This window comes from Pollicipes pollicipes, unplaced genomic scaffold (assembly GCF_011947565.3).
Source record: "Pollicipes pollicipes isolate AB1234 unplaced genomic scaffold, Ppol_2.1 Scaffold_6052;HRSCAF=7182_pilon_pilon_pilon, whole genome shotgun sequence".
Taxonomy (NCBI): domain Eukaryota; kingdom Metazoa; phylum Arthropoda; class Thecostraca; order Pollicipedomorpha; family Pollicipedidae; genus Pollicipes; species Pollicipes pollicipes.
In genome coordinates, this window is record NW_023596805.1 from 9,064,421 (window position 1) to 9,091,523 (window position 27,103).

The following is a 27,103-nucleotide window of genomic DNA, read 5'->3' on the forward strand; positions in this document are numbered from 1 at the left end:
AGGGGCGGCGGCAGCGTCCAGCAGGAGGGAGGCGCGCAGCGGCCGCGCCGGCGCAGAGGCGTCCGCCGGCAAGCCTAACCGAGCCAGCTCTAGGGGAGAGAAGCAGCGTGTGTACAGCGAGACGCGTCTGGAGGAGACCCAGCGATCCTACAGCGGCCGGCCCCGTTCCGCGTGAGATTTGGTCGCGTGAGATCAATAGCGCAGCCGCGCGAGATCAACGGCAGAGAAGAGATAGCGTTTGTCACGAGCGATAGAGCTACTGGAGAACCATCCACTCATTAGCCAAGCGAGCCGGAGAACCTCCCATTTATTGGCTAAGCGAGCTGAAGAACCTCCCGTTTATTGGTCAAGCGAGCTGGACAACCTCCCGTTTATTGGCTAAGCGAGCCGAATGACCTCCCGTCCATTGGCCAAGCGACAGGGCTCGGCATCCGTGGTGGTATTAGGGTCGGCGGAGGATGGGAGATTCTCCGGGGCGCATGGCTCGAACAAACTCATAGTGTCAGTATGCGATCAGCACAGCAGTCCCAGACCCACAGCAACAGACTCAGGCGACCGGAGAAGCTGCCTCAGACAAAGGAGAAAACTACAAAAAGCATGTGAAAGTGAAGCCCCACCCCCTGCCAAGCCGTAAGAAATGAAAGAAAGCGTGGCATCATGCATCACAAGGGATACTCGAGAGAGCACGCTGAGCTATACAGGATAGAAAACGGAGCAGCTTTTTTAACCGCAAAAGAGCTCACGTGGGGTGCTTTGAAGGAATTCTTGCTGCCAGCACAAAGTGGAAACCTCTTCCGAGAGGCTTTGGAGAACAACGAAACACATGAACAGAAGAACATTGCATGCAGTTTTATCGTCGCTTCTTCAGGACGCACTCATGCCTGTGCAACTTCTCCCAGCTTATTTGATGCATACAAATATGAGCGCACTGCTTGTCGTCGGCATTTGCGGAGCACTGCTCTAGCCAACAGTCGGAGCGCGACGCTGAAAATATCTTCTCCTTCAACTTTCGTACCATCATCTTAGACATAATTTTTTAGCGCAGCTATGCCTAATTTGTTGCTTTCATGTTGACAGTGTCAGCCGATGAATAGAATATGATAAAAACGATTTGGAGCATAACGCCTGTCGGCTGTCGCCACAGGTTTTCTGCCGTGACATCTACGTACAGTTCTTGGATGCCGACATTTAAAAAAAAATCGAGTCTTTGTTAGCTATTCAGGCGGGGGAGGGGAGATCACATCCCTTTCGGCCAGAAGTTACCATTTTAAGGCTATGGGATTAAGAGGGCGGACGAGTTGTGTGGACGACCGACATATGCCAGATAACAGATGACGAAAGATGACGGGGCCATCGTGGCAGGCTCCTGTTCACGAGCCTCACTCCGCACAGGGCCCGTCTCTGGGGTTTGTGCTGGTGCTCCAGCGGATCTCCCCCACTAGAGTGCCTGTGAAGCCAGCTCCTGGCTGATGGTAGCAATGCGCCACGCTGAGGACGTTTCGGGAATACAAGGCGCAGCAGTGGATGAGGAATCAGGACGGTTCACCGCAGAAGTCACTCCTAAATGAAAACAGCTCAATGAAGCTCTGGTGGAGTCTGCATGCAGTGAGACGACTCACTACTTCACAAACGAAAAAGACCGCACTGGGTTGGGGCAATTTCAGCGGGACACTAACACGCTGTAATACCATTTAAGTACGATAACACCACAAACTTACCTGGTCATATACATATCACGCCATCACAGCACGGCCATCTACCGGCGAATTCAAAACCTCAGCTTCCCGCAGCACCACCCAGTACGTACCCTGCTGATCCGCGGTCACCTGTTGCAGCGCCCTAAAACTGCGAGACGGGTTCTGACTGCCCTGGTACTTCTTCATCGGTGCCGGCGCCCCCTGCTGGCCGGAAGATGTGGGGGCGCCGCCAACTCCACCTGGAAGCGGCCACAGCGCGAGTGTCACTACAGGTGGCAGCACCGTCACAGAGGGCTGGGGCGCGTGCCGCCCTGCTGCCTCGAAAGCCTGCGCTCATAGCAGCCGCCTTATATTCTAACAAGGTCCACCTGTCGTCCCTGCCCACGTAGTGCCAAGGGTTTTCCCAGCTTCTGATCTCGCTCTCGGCCACACGGCTTCCACGATCCAATCCGTTCCAGGTGCACGGGTTCCACCGTCCCAGAACACTACCCGGCCCTACACCCTCCGCCTCAGGCAGCGGGAGTCCCGTCTACTGTTCCGTTCCAGACCGACGCACTCACGCAATTCAACCGTCCCAGATCACGTGACTCCCGCAATCTGTCCTGCCCCGGAGCACGTGACTTCAGTGGCCGGCCCTGTGCCAGACCTCGTGACTGACCTGGCCGGCCGGGCCTCATGTTGACGATAACGGCGCGGCCCTGGCCGGGACCGCCGATCCTCGACGGCGGCGCGGTGCCTCCTGAAACTGTCGGCACGGACGCTCGTCAGGCGCCGAGCACGCCTCCAGGGAGGACGCACCGCTCAGGGGAGTGCACGGAGGCATCGGACACTCCCGCCCTCGCAGACGGACCTCTCTGACCTCGAAGACTGACCTCGAACGACTATGTATGCTGGTAGTCTCCCACAGGTGGGAGGTCACCAACTGAATTTTAGGGTCATGATTGAAGATGTTATTGAGCTTGGACATAGTCAATGTAAAAAAGACAGCACTTCAACCAACCAGGTTGTTCAGTTTGTTCTGAGAGGGAGCTTTGGAGATAATCGCTATCCTTTCCTCAATGGTTGAAATATCATATTTTTACACGTGAAGCCCATTCGTGTGACCAGATAAGGGACACGCCATATAATCATTGGCTTTAGCAGAGGGTCATAGGACATGTTTGGGAGCAACACGCGTACATTCCAGCATCAGAGGGCATGTCTGGGAGCGAAACGTGCACATTACAATGGCAGTGCTAATTATTCCGTAGAAATTACGGAAGTAACGGCGGGCACGATTTCTGAAGTCCACGAAGAGCTGCGGTGCTAGGAAAACGGAAGCGGATTCCTCGTATCCCTTGGTAAGCAAACAAACAAGGCCTGCTATCACAAATTAGTTGGCAGTAAGTCGAATGACAATGTCACGCGCATTTTTGAAAAGAGTTTGTGAGTTTGTGATTCAAAGGACCATTGGGCACGGTTGTAGAAAGATCAAATAATGGGGTAAAACCAAACAACAATGGGAATTTTTAAACAAAACCGGAGGCATAATTCACAGGGAAACAAAGCATTGCCAATTCACACTCAGCGCAACAGCATCACTTCAACCCATTCACAGCATGCATTTTATAAATCAGATAGAGACAGTCATACGCGTAAGAACGTCGGCATTGAATAAACAGGCGACGGAACTCGTGAAAAATGATTTTCGCAGAAACAAAACACATATCGCGGTTTGATTATCAGAAAACGGTGGTTTGAAAAGTCGGCGCCTGTCTTTGAGACAAGACGTGAGGCTGCATTCCATGCTCAGCATGCAGCCAGGCGAGCCCAAGCCATGTGGTCAGGTATTCTATTTCTTCATCCCGGGATTTGCGCCCTTCGTGCCTTTTACCTTTATTTTTTTGTATCCGATTAACTGGAAAAGGAAGTTTGACTGAAGTGTAATCAGCCACAAAACACTTAGTTTGCTTGTACGGGTGTTATATCCCTTTCGTTTGGGGATGGTGCGGAGATCCGACTCTCCGAGTTTGAAAAGAAACGTGTGAAAACTGGAAAAAACAATTGTTCGCAGCCCTCTAACCCAGTTTGAGTTCGAGGGGTGGCAAAATACAAATTGTTAAGTTAAACTAGAATGCAGTCAATTAGAAATACTGTCACGCCAAACGCCGACAGCTGGGCTTCGTACGTCATCTCGGAAGATGGAGACGGGTAAACCTGACAACTGTCACGCAGCCAATCACGTTATCACACGTCACTCTCGCCAAACGCCGAGGCAACGACAGCCGGCCAAGCGCACATCAAAGCAGGCCGACAGTTGTATCGGCCGCAGCCCAAAGCTCAGCTTTTGTGGTTGGCAACAGATGGCAGCACATCACATGCGGGCCTACCGCCAACGTTTTCGCCAGTCGCCGCCTGTAGGATTCGGAAGGTTTTTGAGGGTATATGCGCTCCGCGGTATCTGGGGTCCGGTTCTGAGTGGAGATACGTCTCTGTGTCGCCGTCAACTGTCGACAAAAAGTTACCGTCAACTGCCGACAGAGGGCGCCCGGGTTTGACCACGCTGTTCGTGCTTGGAAATTCTGCTCCTGGAGGTGGCGTTGCTGTACTCGGGGAAAAACTGTCTGCGACGGAAATTAAACAGATTTTACAAATGAAAGGTCGATGATGGCGGGTGTAGCTAAGAATGATACTGGGCTGATGTGATGAATTATTGTTTGGCTGTTGGATTTGAACAAAAAATAATGCATTTAATTGTTTCAGAATGTCCAACTTATGGCTACAACGGCAATAGACGAAGCTGACAAACTGCCTTAGTAAGTCAATTTGGTGTCTATAAATAGGAAAAATGCGCCAAGCGGTTTGTGTGTGTTTGTCTACAGCTTTTACCAGAGAGACGTTACATTACGAATAGCATGCTCCACTGAATATTTACGGAACTCCCTACTTCATCCCCCAGGAGAACAATTCAGGGCGTATCAACAACAAACAGCAGCGTAGTTAAAGGACAACCCTCACAAACCAAAAAAGTATCCAATAATACTCTTCTTGATGATCCTGGACCTTGGAAAGTTTCCCACAAATCAAACTGAATTGCAATAATCGCCGGAAGACGCAAAGTCCAAAAACTGCATAAAAAGCGGAATTACTATCGTTTCGGAATCAAAGTAAATTTACGGACCGGAAATACTCACGAGGTTTGTTTCAGTTGCTCTCCCTTCCCTCCCCCCCCCCCACCCTGACATGCCCGGACGCCAATGTCACAACGCCGGTCCATACTAAACAGCAGACTATTGAACAGCGCAATCTAGTTCCCCGTTTACTTAAGTTGGAAATACTCATAAGCTGTCGCAAAATGCCAAATACTATGTAACACACAACAAATTTGGTCGGTACCCAGGCTCGAACCTGCAGCATACCAGTGTCGCCCGGCTGCTGACCACATCACACTAGCGTCACGGTTGCCGCCATATAATCATGAACACGGGCGCTGCCCGAAGATCGGCCAAACGGTACGAGGTTCCGAATCAGCGTTCCGACGTTTTCGGCGGGCCATGATCAACCGTATCGAGCTCGAGTGATTTACCACTCATACGTCAGCGACCAATGTCACGGCCTGATAAAAAGGGCCAGCTGGCATACGCGCCCCTGTGACAAGCGTTCCTCGGACGAACCACGAGGCAGCGCGATGGTAAGCCACCCTCGCAGGCGCACGAACCACAGGTAACTCTGCTTCAGTGACACGACGTTTTCATGAGATAATCGCGAAAACAAATCTGGAATGAAATGAGCGTACACGCATACCAACATACGCCGCAAGCATGTGTTTAAGACTTAACAGTGCTTCACTTTAAAAGACCTTCCTTCTTTAATAGACCTCAACTGTGTAAAGTGAAACTAAGAAGGATACCTATGCTATTGCGAACTAAGACCTAGACTAAAAAAAAAAACAGCTGACAAAATATGCAAACCTTCCCGTAACTGTGCTTTTCCAAGGATTTTTGCTCTAACTTTAGCCTTAGCCTGAGTTACATACCTACGTAGACAAGGTGCCACCACCTGTCCTACAGCGGAGCGTAAGAATGCCATAGGATCCCATTTAACGCAAACTTTCCGAACATCAAAGGCGCAGCTGAGTTATTTTCATGTCACTGGCACCAGAGCTGCTTCTTCTGTTCTCCGGCGACTTCTGTCACATCTGTGGAGGCCAAACTACCCCCCGCGACTCAGCATGTTTCATCCTCACAGTTTGACGCAAGTGCGTGCAAAGGCAACGCTGCGCCATCACATGAATCAGGAATTGCTTGGCGTCGGAGTTGAAAGGGACAATCGCATCCTTCTCGGCCGCTCTCAACACACCCCCGGGTACACACTGAATGGAATAAAAAATCAGGAATCAAGACTTGATGGAGTCAAGGCCGGTCCTGCAACTCAGTTTCCACACTTCAACTCAGGGCAGAGTTATGCAAACCAGTTTCGAGAAACGACCGGAAATAAATGCGGACCTAAAACAGTAATTCGTTTGCAGAAACGACTACCCGCATGCGTCACTGCGGCGCCCTTAAACCCACCCTTGGGCCAAGCGGCAACACTGTTCAACACGACACCGCATCTGTTCCACGATGACGTCGGGTAAAATTGAAAATTTCATTTCGTCATCCAATTTCTCTTTTCATTTACCCCTTTTAAGCTATTCTTAGCATACGAAGTCTGCCTTTCAGAGGGCGAATCATAAATCAGGCTGAGTCCTTCTCATTTTATACAGACCAGTTGTCCCTGCCACGCCTGAACCCCAGACGCAACACGCACAAACATGCACGCTGCATTTCCCCGCTCAGCCAAAAGCCATATCATAGCTCATCTTTTATGGTGCCGCGAAAGTTTCTCACCAGAGCGACATGGCTGCCTCATATTCTTGCCGCCCCGTCCAAGCCTTGCCAAGCTGAACACATGGGATAACAGGGCACTGACAACACCCACCACCACCACCACGTCCGTGCACTTGTCCACCAAACCATGCAGTCGGTTTCCCCTACACCGTAGTAGATAGCTGGGCAGTTACCAGTGTATTCGAGGCTTCTGAAAAGCCGCGACGGTATGTGGCCGCCCCTGTACAGCGGGCTTTCTTGCGCTACGTCCGAATCATGCCCGTCCACTGTAAAATGAGCCAAAGGTTAGCGACTCAGGAGGCAGTGAGAGCCGGTGCCTGCGGGCAGGGCGCGAATGGTACAAGGCAACACGGCAAGGCGAAAGCAAAGATCAAATGGCAAAATCAAGCATTAGGCGGTGGTTTAAAACAGCCGCTAGCACTGCGGTGCTAGAGCAAACGGAAGCATTCAACCAAAGCCTATGATGCCATTAAATAGGCGGAGCGAACATAATCTTACACACAAGCTGCGTCCAGAAGTGCACATTTAATGACGTCATCGATAACTCCAACAAAAATGCGTGCTCAATGCAACATGAAAATGCACACCAGGCGTTGCACTGAAACTGCATCCCGACGACGCAAACAGACAAAAGGCAAAAAAGCCCAACCACACGTCATGCGGTGAGTCAACGCCAAAACACAGACGCTCCTCACTACCGAGTCAAGCCTTACCAAAAAACTTGACAGACGTTATCGAGCGAGCCCAAAAAACGTCCCTTTTTTACTCCTTGCTCACAAAAAGCGCACTTCCAGCGCCCGCGGCCGAGTTATGCCGTTTAAACGACCAAATCACTCCGCAGGTTTCAGCTTCGTCTAGTGCGGAGGTCACGACAGGGTGCAGCGAAGGAGAGGGTGAAAGAAGAGGCGGTGCGGCAAGAGCAAAATTTTGAGGTGGGCGAGGTCCTGGCCCGGCCGGAGGCCGCGGAACGGACTGGCGGCGGCAAAAAACGGCGCCGGTCCCAACTCCCTCCGACGCCGCCGCCGCCGACGACCCTGCGCCGTCGCTAGAGGCGCCCGCCCGCCGCAAAACTCCGCTAAACGCGCCCCTATCCCCGCCGCCGCCGCGCCGCCATTTTCCGGCAACGGTGAATATTTTAAAATAGTGAATTTGGCAGCGGCCAGCGAGATTTGGCAGCCGGCCAGGCCAAAGGCGGTCGTCGAGAGCGGCGGCTAGACTGGTGCTGTCACAAGAGGAGAACGGCTTATTATGTTTGGCCTTGCGGACGCCGTCATGTCAGGTGTCTCCAAGTCGGAGGCGCCAGGGAACGTTCACCTCCCGTCGTCGCCCTCCCCTCCCCCCAGCGTCGCTGGCGGCCGGACGTGGGGAGCGGAGACCTTGCATTCGCGGGGCGTCCGCGTGTCACCGGCGTGTTCTTAGAGGGCTGGGCGCAGAGGTCAGCTCAGTGGGCCGGAACACGCGGACGGACACGTCGACAAGGGGAGACGGCGCGACTTCGGACGATGTGAGGGACAGGTAGGCAGACACGCAGACTACCACCCAGCCGGGACCTTTTCAGAAGCCATGGGCGGCAGACACGTAGACTACCACCCAGCCGGGACCTTTACAGAAGTCATCGGCGTCAGACGCGCAGACTACCGCCCACGTCATCGGCGGCAGACACGCAGACTATTGCACAGCCGGCACCTCTTCAGAAGCCATCGGCGGCAGACACGCAGACCACCGCCCACGTCATCGGCGGCAGACACGCAGACTATTGCACAGCCGGCACCTCTTCAGAAGCCATCGGCGGCAGGCACGCAGACTACCGCCCACGTCATCGGCGGCAGACACGCAGACTATCGCACAGCCGGCACCTCTTCAGAAGCCATCGGCGGCAGACACGCAGACTACCACCCACGTCATCGGCGGCAGAGACGCAGACTACCACCCAGCCAAGACTTCTTCAGAAGCCATCAGCGGCAGACACGCAGACTACCGCCCACGTCATCGGCGGCAGACACGCAGACTCTTGCACAGCCGGGACCTCTTCAGAAGCCACCGGCAGCAGATTATAATTTCAGGTCACCTCCTTCTCTATGGCGCTCATAAGCACTATGTTATAGTTCAGAAAAATGCGGCCAAACCTTTGTGCGGCTAAGACCTGTTTGAAATAGTGCAATAAAAAATCAAAAGCCCGTTTTAGTATGGGAATTCCACACATGCTGTTGGGCAGGGACGGACATTCATGGTAGGCCTGAGGGAGGTGCCTCACCTCTCGTGAAAGGTATGACATGCAATTTATATGCACGGGACAAAACAAAGTAAGAAGACGGGTAGACACGTACAAATAAAAGATCGAAAACATGCAATGCCGTTTTATGACACGTACATATTGCGCGTGCATGTGGCTTGCTATCTTTTTAGTGATCTTTTTTTTTTAGTTACCGTGGAACACTAGCGCCGAACACCACCACCGAACACTACCGCCGAACACTATCGCCGAACACCACCGTCGAACACTACCGCCGAAAAGTACCGCGGACAAATCTGGCAGCTCCGATGCTGAGGTCAACGGGGTGAAGCGAGGCGGTGCGGGTTGACGGGTGGATCGCCCCGACCGCGCGGCGTGGACATCTGGCAGGGACGGGTGGGTCGGAGGCCGACTGCTCCGGCCAGGAAGCCAACGTGTTCTAGTCCCCCTAAATAAGCATCAGTGAAAATGTCAACGGGAAAGGTGTTCCGAGTGCCTGCCGAGAAACAGCTCGATGCAACACCAGCCGTTCTTTAGCTTCCACCGACGACCACCCGAACTCGTTTCTCTGGATAACCGACTCTCGGCGACACCACGGGTTAACGAGGTCCTGAGCATGACGTAAACCATGACCAAGCCGTCGCCTGTCACCTGCATCTCTTCACAGCACGTCACAGGTGCGGAGGCCGCTTTGTAACCCGCTGAAGTACGTGATTAACAGCGACAAAGCCTAAGCCGGAACATGGGCGATGATAACCCAAGCCAAAGCCATCAGTGTTACAGAGGGGAATCTCCCTGAAACCGCGTCCAGAGGCAATTTGACCGCGGATTTTGTTCATGGGAAGTGAGAGGCATCGATTTACTATTCTTATAAATTGGATTAGTTCAAAACCATACAAGGCTAATATGTTTCTAATTCGCTTTCTTCTGCGAATAACGCAACCACAGCTTTCCCATGAATTTCTTGATGCAGAATATGCTCGTTGACCAGCGTTCTGTCTTTTTCTGTTGTGTCATGAGCTTGTTATCGCCGGCTTTCATTTAACTTCCTTGCCGGACTTGTTTAGCAACTGTACAAGGATGTTTTGACCGAGGCACCCCAGCTTAAATGAGCCATAATTGTATGGGCGCTTTCCCGACTGGCCGGTGCTAGGGGCAGCGGAATAAAAATGTCCTCACACAAATATAAATGCATCCAGCAGAGAAAAAGCAGCTTGTTTAGCTACTTTTCCATCCCCAATCCTATTCTGCTGTCCAAAACACCTCCTACGTACAAAGTCGTCAATGATTGGAAATCCGCTAGAGCAAGATGCGCACCCTTCGTGCCCAACAAATCTTGAGACACCTGGCAGGTGGTCATGCTCTTTCTCACAGCGAGGGTTTTTCTTATCATGCTCTTCTTACCGGAATCACATAATCTGGATTTCTATAAAAAAATATCTGGTCAAGACGGAATAGCGTTGTGCCTCATGGATGTCACAGACTTTTTTATCGATGTTTCGTGACTGACACGGCAGCTTTCTCGAAACATTTTGCAAGGCTAACATTCATTAAAGAACAAGACTTATCGCAAAGAGTTCATGCAATGCTCTCCTTCAGAAAAACATATCCTGTCATTGTTGCCAACTGCCCGTGAGCATAAACGTAAATCATAAACGGCCCATAGAAGTAACGCGTTATAAGTTCAGAGCTTTTATGCTGACTTATCGCATTTCAATATTCCAAGAGTTACTGGCTTGACAACGTTATAGGGCAAACATTTGTTATATGGACAGAACTCAACGTTTCGGGCTGTGCTTTATGACCACGACTAAATCACACACCACGTTTGAAACGTCGGGCACTGCCGACTTAACCTATGTTTCCTCCATATTGTCAGTTAACCGGTACCTCCTGGTATACTGGCGCTCGGTAACTCAGCCTAGCGACTCTAAACTCACATACCGAAAAACTACGAGATGAAGGCATTTCGTGTTTACATCAAGGAGTAGAGAGAGAAAGGATTCCCAAGCCGACCAGCTCAAAGCACCAGCAAAGAAACTGGTGCCTCAGAAGCAGCAGACGGAACGGGCGAATCGGTGCCATCAGTTGGCCAAAGTCACAGACAGCGTTCCGACAGAAACGGGTCAAAGCTGTCACCTGTGACGTCACGCTGACGTCACGGGAGTAGCGACAGATCACCGTGTCAACGCTGAATAAATGCTACTCAGATTGGGCTGTCATCTTTCCAGCCAAGCCTGCTATGACAAAGTGGTCTTGGAAAAGACACAGAAACACAGGGAGAGAGTGAGAGCGAGATGAAAGGGGGAGTGAGGATGAGGGTGACAGAGAGCGAGGGAGCGAGTGAGGGAGACCCAGAGCAGGAGAGTGAGAAAGGGTGAGAGGACGTGAAGAAACGGACGAGGATGGATAAAAGGTCGACAGAAGGCTAGAGAGGAGGGATAGAAAGGAAAGAGTGCTATAGCGAGATAAAGCGAGAAGGATGCGACCGACACAGAGACAGGCTTCGGGATCACTTGTCACGCCGCTTAACGTGTTTCGCCCGGCCTTGCATGGCGGCACCCTCGCTCGCATTGCCGTGAGATAGCCCCCGTCACGTGGTGACGAACACCCTGATGGCAATGTGTGGAAAAATGAAAAATCAAAAAGGCGAAATGCGCGCCGGACGTCGAAAATGTATATCATCAAGCCATCTCAATGCCATCAAATGTATGCTATCTAAAACGCTGGCGCGGAGGCCAGTGATAGGTGAGGAATCCACCGCGCGCAGTAAGGAAATCCATTGCTTCGATGTTTCGGTTTTGCATCTGCCATTTAGAAAGTCAAGTGATCATGTACGGAGAGATAATTATAGGGAGACTGTTTTGCTGTACCATGCACAATACTGAAGATTACGTCCTAAGTCACTTAATATTGCAGGTATATTTTTATTTGCATAAATAATGCATCATATTGGACGCTAAAACACGTGCCGTATATCACGACATTGTCTGGAATTTTCTGGACGCATTGCCACGCACAATGCTTTCGCATCCTTTCCCGTCAGTAACATAGTAGCAGCATCAGTAGATAAGTTAGTCTGATTTACTTTCCGCTGTATATAACCGCTACGATCGCTCGCAGCGATGGTACTCCTACCACAGTTGAGAAAAATAAAAGCTTGCTGCCAGCCTCGAACCCAAGGCTTTGCGGCTGTTAGTCAACCATGCTGCTTGGCCAGCTGCAACGCCCCCTCCCCCCCCCCCCCCCCCCCCCATTCAACATCTTCGTATCTTAGTTATTGCATGATACATGGCGCCTGGATGGTGCACTGCGATATCGCGAAAAGCTAGTATGTATGATGCGTTCCGAACGCCCGGTGCGACCAAAGGTGTCGCCGGTGATTAATTTTTGCATGCTGCCTGCGGGCATAAATTCCTAACAGACGAAACTATGAAGTTTATTTTAGTCGCAATGAAGCGCTCATGATGCAAGCTGCATGGCGAATATACACCGAAGTTCAAAAGCTACGACGACAGCGTAACTACGCTGACGTCCCAAGTCGTCGGTTTATGAGCAAGGCCCGTCACGGAAGTTGGCTGGTGTTAACAGACGACGGCGCCCCAGACGACGCGCCCCGAAATAGGGGCGCCGGACGCTCAGCGCCAGCTCGTCACGTCGCGCGCTGGACGAGCCAGAACGAGCCCGGACGAGCCAGAACGAGTCCGGACGAGCTCAGAGGAGCCGCGTCAGGGTGACGCACGTGGCGGCGCGGGGAGCCGGTCCCATCCGCCGGCTGCGTGATGGCGTCATAACCTTCTCGACCGCGTGGCGTGGGACGCAAAGGCGTAGTCAGAGGGTCCCGCAGCGTGAGTGGATCGCTTAAGTTTGTAACGTAGTTGCAGGTGCACTCTGTAACGCATGGCCTGGCTGGTCGCCCGAGGGAATAATTACGCATACCATTATCTGCTGGTTATTAATCGATTCACGTGATTAATTGCGCGGTATGCTTGCTTAGCCGGCGAGACATACGTCATGCTTACGTCACACATAGTCCCCGTCACAGCCTGGAAATAAATTTTGCGGGTTGCTGACGTATCGCGGATAATCTATATCTTGAACTGCTGATAGCTTAGGTGAAGGTTCCGGCAGTGATGGCGGACGGCACAGAGGCTGAGTGGTGTTTGGTCGACAGCCAGCGCAGCAATGCACACTACACTGCAAAACGGTGGCAGCATTACTTCAATGTCACATGGCAATGGACTATATCAAAACCGAAATTACTAGTAAAAACGTCTTCTGTTCCTCAAGAGTCGGAACAGCGCCAGAAGTCACTGGCCGGCGTTAAGTAAAAAGCTACTACCATACTACTGTTAAGACTGAGCGGTAAAGTCGAGCCCCGGAATGCTTTCAACTCATCCCAGCATCATTCACAAGGAAATTTCGCATAAACGCGCCACGAATTCCGGCGGAGCCTCACACCACCGCCGCACACAGCTGCAGCTCACGGACAATCTTCAGACAGCTCGCCTGTTCGCGAGTGCTTTCTTTGTAACACGGCGCTAAAACCCGCCGCAAAGCAACGCACCGCCACACCTGTCCCCGGCAGCCGCCAAGAAAACACGTGACCACCTACCCCGGCGGCCACCAGCCCTGGCCGCCACACACGTGCCGTGCACGTGCCTCACGTTGAAGGCATTCTTGCCGGGCCCATGGCACCCTTGTCATCTCGCCGCCAACGGCTGGTATGCCCGTCACGTGGTCGCGCGGGTCGCCTCCGGGCCTCGTTAGCGGGCAGGCGACTGCGGCGGCGTCGCGCTGCGGCCGACTACAGAGGCGCCGCGCCGCATAAGCCGTCGCAGGTGGGTACGCGCGTGCGACGGAGTGTGCCGTTCAGGTACAGATGTCCCGGAATGCGGTTCTTCCAGGTGAGAGCGAGCTGAAGTGACCCGATTCTGGGACTTTACTCTTGTGTTCAAAGATAGGAGGTTGGCGGAAACATGTTTCTGGGCTAAAGTGTAGCTGGTTTCGCGTAAGACGCGCATTTCCGCGACAGATTGTGCGAGAGATACAATACAACTGCGTTCCGAATATAAACCGTGTAAATTGTGTGCATGTTGGATTTTGCATCCAGGGACCGGACTTCTGCTCTCAACATGCCCATGCATAATGGTACTCCCAGATTATTTTTAGATTCCGGCGTTTCAGGTGCACCTCAATTTCCTCCAGTCGACCTTACCCAGCCAATATGCCGGGCTAAAGCGCAAGTGAAAATCAAAACGCTTCGTACCGACCAAGCCGGTCACTCTGACTACGACGATTTGGGGAGAGTACCATCCAGAGTACAGCGGGGTACAGTACCAGAGTACCATCCCCTAGACCATCCCACGGCGATGGCCCATCCCGCCCGCTCCACCCACCTTGGTCTCTGAAGGCGGTCATGAGGCGACGGTCGTCATCCGAGAGCTGGACACTGCGCATCGAGGGGATCGGGTCGCCGCTCGAGTCGGTCGGTATCTCGCGGGGTCGACTCCAAGGTCGCTCTGGAACACGGGTCAGAGGTCAACACACCCGTCGGCGTCGGAGGCCAAAGATCAGAAGTCGGTGGATCTGTTCCCGCCGCTCCTCCAAAACAAGATACGATTGGTTTAACGGAGGTGGGAGGAGCGCTGAATCTGCGTAAAATCTGCTGCCACGGAAATTATTTTTGAAGGAGGTATCAGCTATCTGCACGTAACTAAACACGTGCCCGGGTAGCCGGTAAACACCCTCCGCTCGGGTGAGGTGGGGGGGGGGGGATCAATTTGCAAACTGATATAAAAAGTCAGGGAGCCAGAGACGCTAAATGCATGAGGTGGAGTAGCCTAAATGTGGAATCATTTGTGTCAAAAATTGAGGTTTCTAGGTCATGACCTTCGGGTCAAATGAGTTCAAACAAAGTCGCACTTTGGAATGGTGCCCCAAACAAATTGTCCCCTGACCTCCCCATGCAACCGCCGAGCGACGGGAACAGATCTAATGTGGCCGCCAGCGAGATCATAGGTCAACATAGGCGTCAGCGTTAAAAGGCAGGGTTCTCTCCCCCCCGCCCCCCCCCCCCCCTTCCACCATCAATTTATCAGCTCGTTGCCATTGACATATCCGTGACCGATAATCATAGACTTCTGACAGCCGGGGGGCTATTGCCAAGCAGCAGTGAGGACCCACCAGAAGCTAAAAGCCTGCGCCAATAACAATAAAAACTATCGCTCTCTTCTAAGACTACAGGTCTGCGAAGCTTCCAAACGTCTGCCGGAGCGTTTGGTGGTAGAGCTACAGTCACTACCTGCCCGATTTCACTACCGGGTGAGTTTCGCTCGATTGCGAGCAGAACGGAGGCTTTATGTTGTGCAAGGCGACGATGCCCGCCACTAATAATGGCCGAGTGGACCGAAATACGCTTCTGTTCGCGCAGATTCCGAGATCGAAAGAGCTGGCACAGGTGAGGCACTGAACAGGTGGCAAAAAGGTGTGTGTGTGCCACGGACGTGTTCAGGGACGGTCGAAGGGGGCTCGCTCCGTTTTACTTGGTAAAATGTGACCGTGACAACATTTTGAGCTGACTTTAGTTACTTGATGGGCGATGCGGATGGTGTCCTGCATCCGTCCCTGGATCCAAATGCCCCTGGATCCGCCCCTGCTGACCTCCGCTACTGACACGGCAAAATGGAGGTGTCCACCCGTTCCGACATGCCTAAATGGACCTGGCCTGGTGACAAACCACACTGGTCTCCACAGCACGAGTGCCAAGAAACGTCCGTTCGCGTTGAGGCGAAATACGCCTGCAAAAAGCTTGAGCTTAGTACTAATGAACGAATCGCGCGACTGATGCCGGATGGCTGCCAGACAATGATGGCACTGCCGATCTTTGACTTCCAACGGCCATTCTCGTTGTGCCACGATCGAAAAATGTGAGTAGCAATAGCGCCTAAAGAACTGTTGCAAACTGCAATGCTACAAATGGGCATCACGTCGTCAAACAAGACGCGTACCGTACGTCTGCGGGCGTTCAACCCACTAAAAATTCGTTAAATTTTGATTAGCTCCGAAAGGAGGAGCCATTTGGCGTCCCATACCTCGAAAAATAACATCGTCACTGCTCATGCTGACACGGGTCACAGGAAAGAAAGCCATAACGAAGGTGTTTAATGGGTGTGAAAAATGAGTGCCTGCCCCGATCACAGAGCTCGTTTCGCATAGCTCATACATGTGGCTAAATATTCACACTTTCCGTTATCGCTCCCGGTTTCCATGACCTCACCTGTCACCTAAATGTGACCAGCCTTGACGCCTTAGAGAGGTGTGAATCTCACCTGGCCCCAACATCACCAGGGTGCAGTCAAAGCACCGGGGACGAAGCGTTCACCTTAAACAGCTCGCGGGGTTTAACCTGAAGCGTCTCTAAAAAAAAAAACGCTCCTGGAGTCACATCTGGATGACCAAGAGATTCAAATTTTGACGGACTGTTTGAAACTGATGTTAACGAAAATCTGTTAAGCTTTTGAACGATAGCTCGTCCGGCCTGGAACGCAGACGTAAAAAGACAAACACCGGGTATTTAGTATCAATCCTACGCATGATAACAGAGTAAGTCTGAGCAAACTTCGCCTCAGTGGCCTCTGGCAAGGAACGGAAAATACAAAACAACACTCGTCCTCCACGAAATATACCAATTAAAACAAAACGAGTCATCTATTTTCTACAAAAACAAGACCCGTTTCACCTTGTTCTGACATGCCTTCTAAGTCTGGCCGCAATTAGCATGTCTCCTATTACAGAGCAGCGACTGCCTTCCAAATCACAGAACAGCGCTCCTCTTCCGAAAACAAACGGCCCTGTCATCGCCCGAGGCAGTCTATGCGAACCTGAGCGCGGCATCCATCTTGTGCTGACCTCGGACGCTCAGACGGTCCCTGAGGGGTCAATGAACCCGCTCTCCGCCGCGGCCCAAGAGGTCACCAGAGCCCAAACTACCAGCATGTTTCGCACGGCCCTCGAACATTGACGCCAAACGAGAAGTGAGAAGACCGAATATCGCCGCTATTACAGCATCGTCCAGGGCTTGGCATCTAGCCTTTGCCAGTCTCAGACAGGGCCTTGCTCGAAGTCGCGGCACCTACAGAAGCCAGGTATGACGTCAGGCATTCACGACCGCCAGGTATGACGTCACACATCTCACGATCAGACGTGACGTCAGGCCTGACGTCACGTGTCACGCATCTTAGGCTCCGGCAGCCGTCATGGGGAGCGAGGAAATACCTACACTTCCAAGCGTATGCCCTGTACCGAGAGATACGCACGCGCTTTGTTTGCACGCAATCTGTTCATGAGTTCATGTCAAGTTCTCACCAAAGTCAATATCGCCATACGCACGAGATTTCTCACTGAAGTGATACTGGTCAAGACGTAGTGACGCGTTGGTTTGCCCATTCACTGCAATGGGCCGCAAAGCGGGGTATCTACACATGCGAGGAACGTGTTGGAAAGCGAAACCGGGTGCGGTCCACCCAAAACTACCCTCTGTCACCTGTCAGCGGCCAGATTTCGGCGAAATTTTCAGTCATCGGGCATGAGTACGCTTGTTGTGATACACACGCAGGTAGCGAATGCAGATGAACATTGGGTAACTGTTATGTACTAAGGGACAACGTTTGTTTGGTGTTAACGTTTCGGAGCCTGCATTCTGTTTACAGAGTGGGACTAAGTAGTTTAGTGGCGATGTTGACCAGCAGTGTTATCTAAAGTATTGAACGGAAGAGTATAAATGAGAGGCGTTAAACGAAAGGAATGAAAAAATAAGCTTCAGGAGTTAAGTTACACAAATTTGCACGTACCCGCCAAATTTCATGGTAATGTGGACTTATCCACGATTACGATTGGAGCACTACTATTACTACCCATATATTACTACGCCAAGAATCAGCAACGATATAACCCATTCAGCTTTCATACCGTACCAAAGTTCCAAATGCGACGCATGCGTTTCGGAATACAGTGAATGGCTGACATATGTGACTCACCAGGAAGCAGGTGGGTAGTAACGCATGGCTGCGTCGTGCGGCAGTACTTAGCCCTGACGGATGCATTTAAGTTACATGAAAAAATGTGTCACATTTCGGACACTAATTCTACCATCCAGCGTAACCTGGTCGCTAAACAGAGGTACCTGCCACAGAACAAATGCGAGGCGCGTGAAAAGGCCATCATTTGGTCAGCCAGTCTGAATAAGACGCTCGCGGCCGCTGAACACCCCTAGCTGTCTTTGCTTACAGTGGTGGGGTGGTGGTGGGGAAATCGATAGAAGACGACGTAGCTCGAATTTGCTTTCAGCGAGCAGTTCCGACCGCATTCAAAAGACTACACAAGTGTGTAACATCCCGCGGACATTACTCTAGACGCACACAAACGCTACCATACCGCGTCAACTCTCTCTCTCTCTCTCTCTCTCTCTCTCTCTCTCTCTCTCTCTCTCTCTATCTCTCTCTCTCTCTCTCTCTCTCTCTCTCTCTCTCTCTCTCTCTCTCTCTCTCTCTCTCTCTCTCTCTCTCTCTCTCTCTCTCTCTCTCTCTCTCTCTCTCTCTCTCTCTCTCTTCTCTCTCTTTCTCTCTTTCTCTCTCTCTCTCTCTCTCTCTCTCTCTCTCTCTCTCTCTCTCTCTCTCTGAAAATTCAGAACCAGGCCATCACACCGCCTTCACGCGCTTCTTCCGCCCCCCCCCGCGACAATCCCTTCCCCCCCCCCCCGCCGCGCCGTCGCCGGCGGGTCCGTCGGTTGACCTGACCCCCAGCGCCGCGTGTGTGTTTTGGCCGGCGGCGGCGGCGACGGCGGCGGCGGCGGCGGCGGCGGCGGGGGCCGGGGTCGTCGCTCGGCTGTATGGGGTCGCGGTCGCGCCTCTGATTATCCGGTCTGACAGCGTCGATGCATGGCCAGACCACTGGCAGGCAGAGGTGTGGGTGGGCTGGATCGATCGACGTTTTTGGATCGAGATCGAGATGATCCCGATTTATTGGTCGAGATCGCCGCGCGAAGGAAATCACAGAGAGGTCACCAGTGATTGTTTGCAATGAATGGATGGGTAATGGTGACTTGTTGCGAGGGTAGTATCACTTGCGTTGGCCCGAAGGCATTGCGAGCGCTTTTTTCCAACATTGTTTTAATGAAATTCCTTTGGAAATTAACTCTGTCATATCCATGTTCCAATGGCTCAGATTTTTGATTCACACTCCCGGATTTTCAAGCTTAATAACAAGAGATGTGAAACCTTAAGCGTCTACCGAGATTTAAGGAAACTTTTTGTAGTTTTATCGCTCAGACTTCACAGCCAGACATGTTTCAATTCCAATCAAGCGAAACGGCTCAGGCCCCCCAGAATGGGTCGAGCTGCTGATCTTGGGATGGGCAGAGTAGCGTTTTTGTCTGGGTTGCAACCCCGCCTGACGGGGGAAATTTAAGTTTCACGAAAAAGTACCTTAACAATAGACATCTCATGGATGAAAGATGTCACAGCAAAGCAGCATTGCAGCGATCAGAGGACGTTCGCCCTCCGTTACCGATCACGTCCAGCTTAACGTGGATGCCGTTTTATCACGAGGGTACCTAAGTCCGATCGCTCGGTTGGTTCAGTACTGCACAGAAATCTCTTCACGAGGAGATCAGCCAGATCAGCTGTTCATCACAGTCCTCGCATGCTGTCTGGCCCTTACTACCATGCATATGCTACGCCTCATCTTCGGATCTTGATAATCTGACTTAAGCGACGTCAAACCAGCGAGCTAATAAAGGCCATGGCACCGAGCAACGACAAGCTGAAATGCGACTTAAGTTGCGCTTTAATTAATACACTATGACGTCAGAGAAGCTGACAGTTGATCGGTCCAACTGGCTTTTGCTGGCAGTAGCGTCGTCAGCTATAGGCTAAATATTGCAAAACCAAGGAAGTGTTCCTTTTACATTTTATACCTCTGGTTGGTGGTTTTACTATTTCGCGTTGGGCTCAATAGCAGCGTGGAGGATTGTAACAATTGTCACGTTTGTTTCCAGTTGGCAGTGGCGGAAATGGAGGAGTGAATTTTCCACAAACTGGGAAGAAGAAAGGAAGAAAACTATAAAGTCATGTAAGAAACCAGTTATAAGTTGAGAATTCGGCCTTTTCCAAGGTCGAATGCTAGTCCCACCCCTATCAGTCAATCGCACACTTGCGGCCCTGGCAGTCACGTGGCCTGCTTCAATCCAAAACTGCTCCAGCGCCCCTCCCTCCCCCTCCTCCGCCCTCATCACGGAGACCCTGCACTTGCCAGTAAACAATCCAACCTGTCTATTCCCGGAGCACCTGGGTATAAATTGAGCCCCTGGAGATCGCAAATTATCATATTAATCACATCGGCTTAAGTTTCTATAGGTGAGAAAGAAGACCTTCCGCTCCTAATTTTACGGCATCATAAGTTTAGAAAACTAGGCATAGTTGGTGAATCAAGGGGTGAGGAAAGACGCAGAAACCATGAGCTCATCTAGGCTGCAATTTTTGATAGCTTCGGCTGATATGAAACACTAGGCTGGATTGAGTCGTGGGCCGCGTGCCAGTCATCAGCTCCTCACAACTGTGGTCACGCAGCCAAGCGATGGTAATTCTATTTCTTTATGTGGAAGGCCAGTGCCCGTAAACAGTAACGCTTCTGGCTGCAAAGCGAACCAATTTCGTGGTGTTGGTGGCACATGTCCAGCTCCTCGTCTTTTGCAAATTTAGCTTTATACCTGCGGTGACACACGAAAAAAGGTATCACAGAACATCAATGCACCCCTGCCTTTTGACCCGTGCCGAGGCCTCTGGCGCTAACCGCTCAAGCATCACCTCCTCTCCCCCTCCTAAGCTAAAAAACAGATAAAAGCCCATGCAGCCTGCCATCCTGCGGATGCCCGGCAAACTAAATAGTTTCTGTACTCACCGCCAGGCGAAGGCTGGCTGTTCTGCCGCTGGGTGACTTGCTGGATCACTCTGAAAGATTTCGACTGCGTTGGCTCACTTGAGTTGGTGCGCAAGCTGAAACCATATGAGGCCAGCATTCAGGGCTAACTATAATACACAGCATGACCTACGGTTAGAAATACTGGATGCAATACCGGGTACTCACCTGTTCTTGACATGCCGTTCCGAAGTCAATATTAATGCCGGAAGCCCTATTGCTCAGCCATTACAAAAAATGCCAAACAGAGCTCTTCACCAGGTTTCCCTCCAAATATGCGGATTTTCCTCGAAATTTATCCGCTAATAGTTACCGCCAGTTATGTCCTCTCCACGAAACTTAGCTCGCGCCAAATTGAAGCTTGATGCGAACACCGTCAATTTAGCATGTCATTCGATTCGCAGCTCCCTCACTGCTTGAAACTTCTTCAAAAGTATCCAACAACACCTCCAAACAAATACCAGACCTGCGCGGCGATGTTACAGCGGCAGAACGCAACATATACCAGCCAAACTTCCTCTTATTCACCAAGCCATCACCACCTTTTCGCTCGCGATCAGTGCACTTCCCACTGGTCCCAGTGACGTCATGACCCCAGTGACGTCATGACCCCAGTGACGTCATGACCCCAGTGACGTCGCAGTGTGCGTACCTGCCCTGTTCCCGCTCGGGCATGAAGAGGCCTACGGGCAGCTGGACGCCCTCGGCTGTGACGGGGATGAGCCGGCCGCCAATGCTGACCTGAGGCTGCCCGTCCGGTCCAGTCACCAGCTGCACCGGTATAGTCCTCTGTCGGCGAACAGAAGAAGCTCAGCCTCGGGCCAACGCCAGCCAAGCGGGAAGCGCTCGCGATTGGGGCGCGGAGGGAGGCTTGTGACTGCCCCGAGCGACGCACAGCCAGCCAAGGTTCGGAATATCCGAATTGAACAAGTAGTAACCAAAAAACAGCTAAAGCATCTTTATGCTTCATTCTAAGAAATTATATCTCACCTACTAAAGTTTCAAATCGCATCACGAATGCTTAACGCTATGTTAAGAAGCATGGATGAACAGCATAACGTTGTTTCAAATAAACTACGTTCCTCCAGCCCACGCTGTCATATTCAATGACGCCCATTACAGTGGAGATTAACGGAACAGGAAAATTCCCCAGAAAACAACGAATCGCAGTGGAAAGGGCCAGCGCAACACAATGTGACTCTCAGCGCATCCTGAGAAACCAGGACACCTCTCACCTGGGAGCCGAGACTATGCTGCCGCTGGGGCCGGACTTGCTGCTGCTGCTGCTGCTGCTGCTGCTGCTGCTGCTGCTGTTGTCGCTGTAGCTGTATCTGCTGCTGCTGCTGCTTCCACTGTGGCATCTGCTGGTGCTGCGGTGCCGGCGCCGGCGGCGGCGGCGGCGGGGGCGGTGGTGGCACCCCCTCCTGCCGAACCGACATGACATGCTCGCGCCGGCCACGCGCCGGCAGCGTCGCCGACTGGAAGGCAGGCCGCTGCTGCGCCGGCTTTCCCTGGCGCCAGGGCGCCGTGCGCGCCGGCGCCGGCTCTGCGGCTTCGGCTCTGGGTCGCCAGGAGGGCGGAGTGTTGCGCAGGTGCACCGGCGGCGAAGCCAGAGCCTCCGCCACCGGCTGCGGGCTCGACACGGGCGGGATGTAAAGCTCGCCCCGAGCCGGCTCGCGGGCTGGATCCGGCTCCCGCGTGGGCTTCTGCGCCGGAGCCGGAGCCGACTGTTTGCGCGTGACCCGCCAGGGCGGATGGGCCGCTATGCTGGCCGAGGCCGCCGCGGGCGGTGCCGAACGCGGCGGGGAGACGCGCTGCGTCGACGGTGGCGCCACCTTTTCCGCAAACCGCTGCGACAGTGGCATCGCCTGCGCAACCGGACGCGGCTGCGTCGGCGGCGGCGCGGGCTGCTTCGCGAAGCGCTGCATGGCCGGCGCGTCCTGCTTCGGAAATTGTTGCGTGACTGGTGCCTCCTGCTTCACGAAGCGCTGCGTGGCCGGAGCCTCCTGCTTCGCGAAGTGCTGCGCGGCCGGTGCCTCCTGCTTCGCGAAGCGCTGCGTGACCGGCGCCTCCTGCTTCGCGAAGTGCTGCGCAGCCGGCGCCTCCTGCTTCGCGAAGCGCTGGAACGGCGGGGCCGCCTGCTCGGCAAGCGGCGAGCCGGCGCTGCGCTGACGCGCCAGGTTCTGCGCCCAGGTGGACGCGGCAGGCGCAGGCGGTCTCGGCGCCTCGGTGGGCGCCTGCGGCAGCACCTGGATCTGCGCCTTCGGCAGGCACTGCGCCTGCGCGGCAGGCGGCATCGCAGACGGCGACACGGGCTGCGCCGCGCCGCCCTGACCTTGACCCTGACCTTGGATGCCGTCGCTGCGTGCGTTGCTCATAATGCGCTTCTGCATGTTGGGACTGCGTATTTCCGAAAGGTCAATGCCCCCCGCTGGAAGATAGGTGAAAGGCTTCTTGTCCTTCGTAGCCATGGCGTTCTGAATGGCGGAAGGCGGTTCAGTCGATCGCAGCGACACCTGTGAATCGGAAAGAGAAGTTAGGAAGCAAAGCCCAAAGCCCAAACCTCAGATCTCAGATTCCGGCCTCAGAGAACAATGGTCAGACTTCTTCAAGATCGGACGCCCCTGATTACGGTCAATCGTTACCACGTTGAAATCTTCATTGTCAACTAGTACAGGCAGGAAGTTTTTAGATACTTTCTTTAGCTTCGTCAACGTCTATGAGTGGATAGATTAAGAGCTTTCAAAATCTCCTGGAATGTCGTCGCGAGAACCAAAAAAACAGAAAATAGATAGAACATGCATTTGAGTGATACTCGAACTCAATACCCGATAATTGTGGTAGTTGCAGGGTGCACAGACGCAGTACACAAACGCAAGGACCGTAGCGGTCGGAGACAGCAATGGGGACAGCAACAGCAACAGCAATGGTTGAAGGGCTCGAAATGCAATGCAGCCCTGAAATTTCCCTCATCAGCAGAGCTATACAAAACACAACACGGATTTCATATGCAAGAAACTCGTGAGCCAAGCCTGGTATCGGACTTTCAAGTCTGGAGGGATCAGATTTTCTGATACTGTCGAGTTGGTTCCACGACCAAACCCAAAGCGCGCAGTTTCCGTGCCTATGCTGCAGCGTACCACAAACCCACGCCTGCATGGTGTCCCCGACTCGACTTCGCTGTTTCTGTCAAGACTGGTACCGCACAAGATATCTACGACCGATAGCCGGCAACCGCTTTTTTTCGGCGAAACCGTACTACAAACCAATCATCTTCCCCTCATGGCACACACATGGCTCGGGATCGCACCAGCTTACCGATGGAAATGTATATCAAAGCAGCACAGCCAGGACTCAGTAACAAAATCCGTCACGTCTGTCAGATCTGAGCCGATTTGTGAACCCCTGACTCTCCCGGCTGTCTGATACGCAGCTGCTCGTAACGCCACGTCTCTATCGCGGCCCCGACCAGACAAGTGAAGACATACGTATGCTGGACGCGGCGTGATGCTTCACCCGCAGCACGTCGCATCCATGACGTCACTGGTAGACGTGGACGGCGAGAGCACCGGGGTCAGTGGACGCCATGGAAGCATGTCTAGAGATCTGGGTCACGGCAGATGGCCGTCGCAAAATCATTTTACCCCGACAGGAGTGCAGGCTTCCCGGAACAGTTGCTGGATAGTATGAGCCGATACGGCTGATACAGGACGCAACCCTTGCTGGCCTGGAACCAATGCATGTCGCGCCAACACTCGCACGGCATCCAGGGCTCGTAGGAAGCTTGTTCTCACCGTACGCTTTAATGCTAAACACGGGTAACATTCCGGGGCAGACCCAGCAGCCCCAAGTACGAGGGCGAGACGCATGAACACAGAGCAAATCGGTTCTGGACAGACGGCAGCACTATGGCATATCACAGCAAATAACCCCTCCCCCACCCACCCAAAAAACGGGCAAACTAGGGAGTGTGAACACCCGACGTTCTGGCCGGGCACTCCCTTCATCTGACGTCCGTTTTCGCGCTGTCTGGTCGGCCCCCGGGTGTGAGCACACACCTCCCGTCAAACGCGAGAGGCCCGCGCCGTCGCCCCGCGTCGAGGTAAAGCGACAACACAGGCGAACGGTTACCACGCGGCCACGCGACGGCCTTGGCGGCTTGGTGGGGCGCGGGGTCGGGATCAGCACAACGGCCTCCGCTAACCTCAGACTCCGGTCCCAGAGCTGCGCCACTAAAACGCGCGGAAGACACCCCCATCGCGACAAACCACACCACCTGCGGAGCCTTCACGACGAAGCGTCGCAGACGAGCCCCCTTCCTTCCCGCATAAGTCACAGTGGGTACACTGTCGGGATGAACATCAGAGACAAGCCCTCCACCTCTCCGCATGAATCACGGTAGGTACACTGTCGGGATGAATATCAGAGACAAACCCTCGACCTCTCCGCGTAAGTCACAGTGGGTACACTGTCGGGATGAACATCAGAGACAAACCTCCACCTCTTCGCACAAGTCACAGTGGGTACACTGCCGGGATGAGCACCGGAGACAAGCCCTCCACCTCTCCGCACAAGTCACAGTGGGTACACTGTCGGGATGAGCACCGGAGACAAGCCCTCCACCTCTCCGCACAAGTCACAGTGGGTACACTGCCGGGATGAGCACCGGAGACAAGCCCTCCACCTCTCCGCACAAGTCACAGTGGGTACACTGTCGGGATGAGCACCGGAGACAAGCCCTCCACCTCTCCGCACAAGTCACAGTGGGTACACTGCCGGGATGAGCACCGGAGACAAGCCCTCCACCTCTCCGCACAAGTCACAGTGGGTACACTGCCGGGATGAGCACCGGAGACAAGCCCTCCACCTCTCCGCACAAGTCACAGTGGGTACACTGCCGGGATGAGCACCGGAGACAAGCCCTCCACCTCTCTGCAGAGATCGCGGCGGCGAGCGCCGTCTCCCTGCACCCCTGGGACGAGCCCGGCTCCCCGCCGCGAAGGCCCAGATCGCGAGCTCTCTTTAGTTGCGGCACCACACCGGCCTCCCTCGTCAGCCGCCGACAACCGGCCGGCCTTGTCCCGCCATGCAGATGAGCTCGGCCCGTTGGCGGGGTTGTGCACGACTCCGCAAACGGAACGACGCCGTGAGCGGACAGTGCCACCGGCGCTGGGACCGCGCCCAAGCAGACCCGCCCAGGACAGACCCGTCAACACAGACCAGCCCATCACAGACCGCCCAACACAGACCCGGCCAACACAGATCCGGCCAACACAGATCCGGATAACACAGATCCGCTCAACGCAGACCCGCCCAACACAGACCCAGCTAACACAGACCCGGCCAACACAGACGCGCTCAACACAGATCCGGCCAACACAGATCCGGCCAACACAGATCCGGATGACACAGATCTGCTCAACACAGGGCCGCCCCACACAGACCCGGCCAACACAAACCCGTTCAACACAGACTCGCTCAACACAGGCCCGTTCAACACACCGTCCCAATACAGACCCAACCAGCACAGATCCGTCCCACGCGGACCCGTTCAACATAGACCCAACCAACACAGATCCGTCCAACACAGACCGGCCCAGCACAGATACGTCCAACACTAGTCTCGACTAGGCACGTAGTAAAGAATCTCCTCATGGGGAATTTCAAATTTTCTTCCAAATCCAGAGAATTTGGCCCTAATTCCTGAGAATCTTCCACTACCTTGTATAACCTCATAGGTCAGGGGCGGGTCACGACCTTCTTGGCCTTCTCATTGGCTGCGCTCCACGGCCCAGCAGAGGCGGAGGTGAGGCTGCATATAAAGCAGAACATTTTCTTTCACTGACGACGGCGCACTCTAAGGTACGGTTGCATAAGCTAACTGACCGGGGTCGCAGCTTGAAACGCTTTGTGACCGAGTTGCGAGGTTGTGAGGATACAACCATCAGTGCGTTGGTACAGCCGTAGACGTTACTCCATACAGGAAGCGAGTGCATAAATTGTGATGTCCCATACATGCTCGCTAACAATCAGACATCGCGGTTAGTGATGACTTATTAAACCTAGGCGAGGGAAAAAGTACAAAGATGCTAGATCAGTGACCTTGCGACAAAGAGCATGGACTTCCATTTTCACTTCAGTTGAACACAATCATAGGGTGACACATAGAACTAATGTTTTTTTTTTCTCAAACGGATTGGCCACCTTTGATGGTACTGTGCTTCTAGTTCCCATCACCCCTGGTTGAGCGGATCATTATCATCCGTGTTTGTTGATTTCGAGTCGCATCTTGGCGCTATCAGGAGACACGGTCATCAGCTCCAGCTGAC

The 27,103-nt window shown here is 53.3% G+C and overlaps 1 protein-coding gene across 1 annotated transcript in view; it reads right to left on the reverse strand.

Annotated features, from left to right (window-relative positions):
• The window catches only part of LOC119104759 (fibrous sheath CABYR-binding protein), an 86,832-nt gene that overhangs the window by 6,124 nt on the left and 53,605 nt on the right, over positions 1 to 27,103 (reverse strand). Inside the window, exons 4-11 of the mRNA XM_037228479.1 lie at positions 22,010 to 23,290; positions 21,427 to 21,563; positions 20,757 to 20,851; positions 14,198 to 14,320; positions 6,739 to 6,831; positions 4,067 to 4,183; positions 2,356 to 2,442; positions 1,808 to 1,936 (exon numbers count right to left, since the gene is read on the reverse strand). Of these exons, the coding sequence (XP_037084374.1) occupies positions 1,808 to 1,936; positions 2,356 to 2,442; positions 4,067 to 4,183; positions 6,739 to 6,831; positions 14,198 to 14,320; positions 20,757 to 20,851; positions 21,427 to 21,563; positions 22,010 to 23,290 (2,062 nt within the window). The remainder of the gene's footprint in view (positions 1 to 1,807; positions 1,937 to 2,355; positions 2,443 to 4,066; positions 4,184 to 6,738; positions 6,832 to 14,197; positions 14,321 to 20,756; positions 20,852 to 21,426; positions 21,564 to 22,009; positions 23,291 to 27,103) is intronic.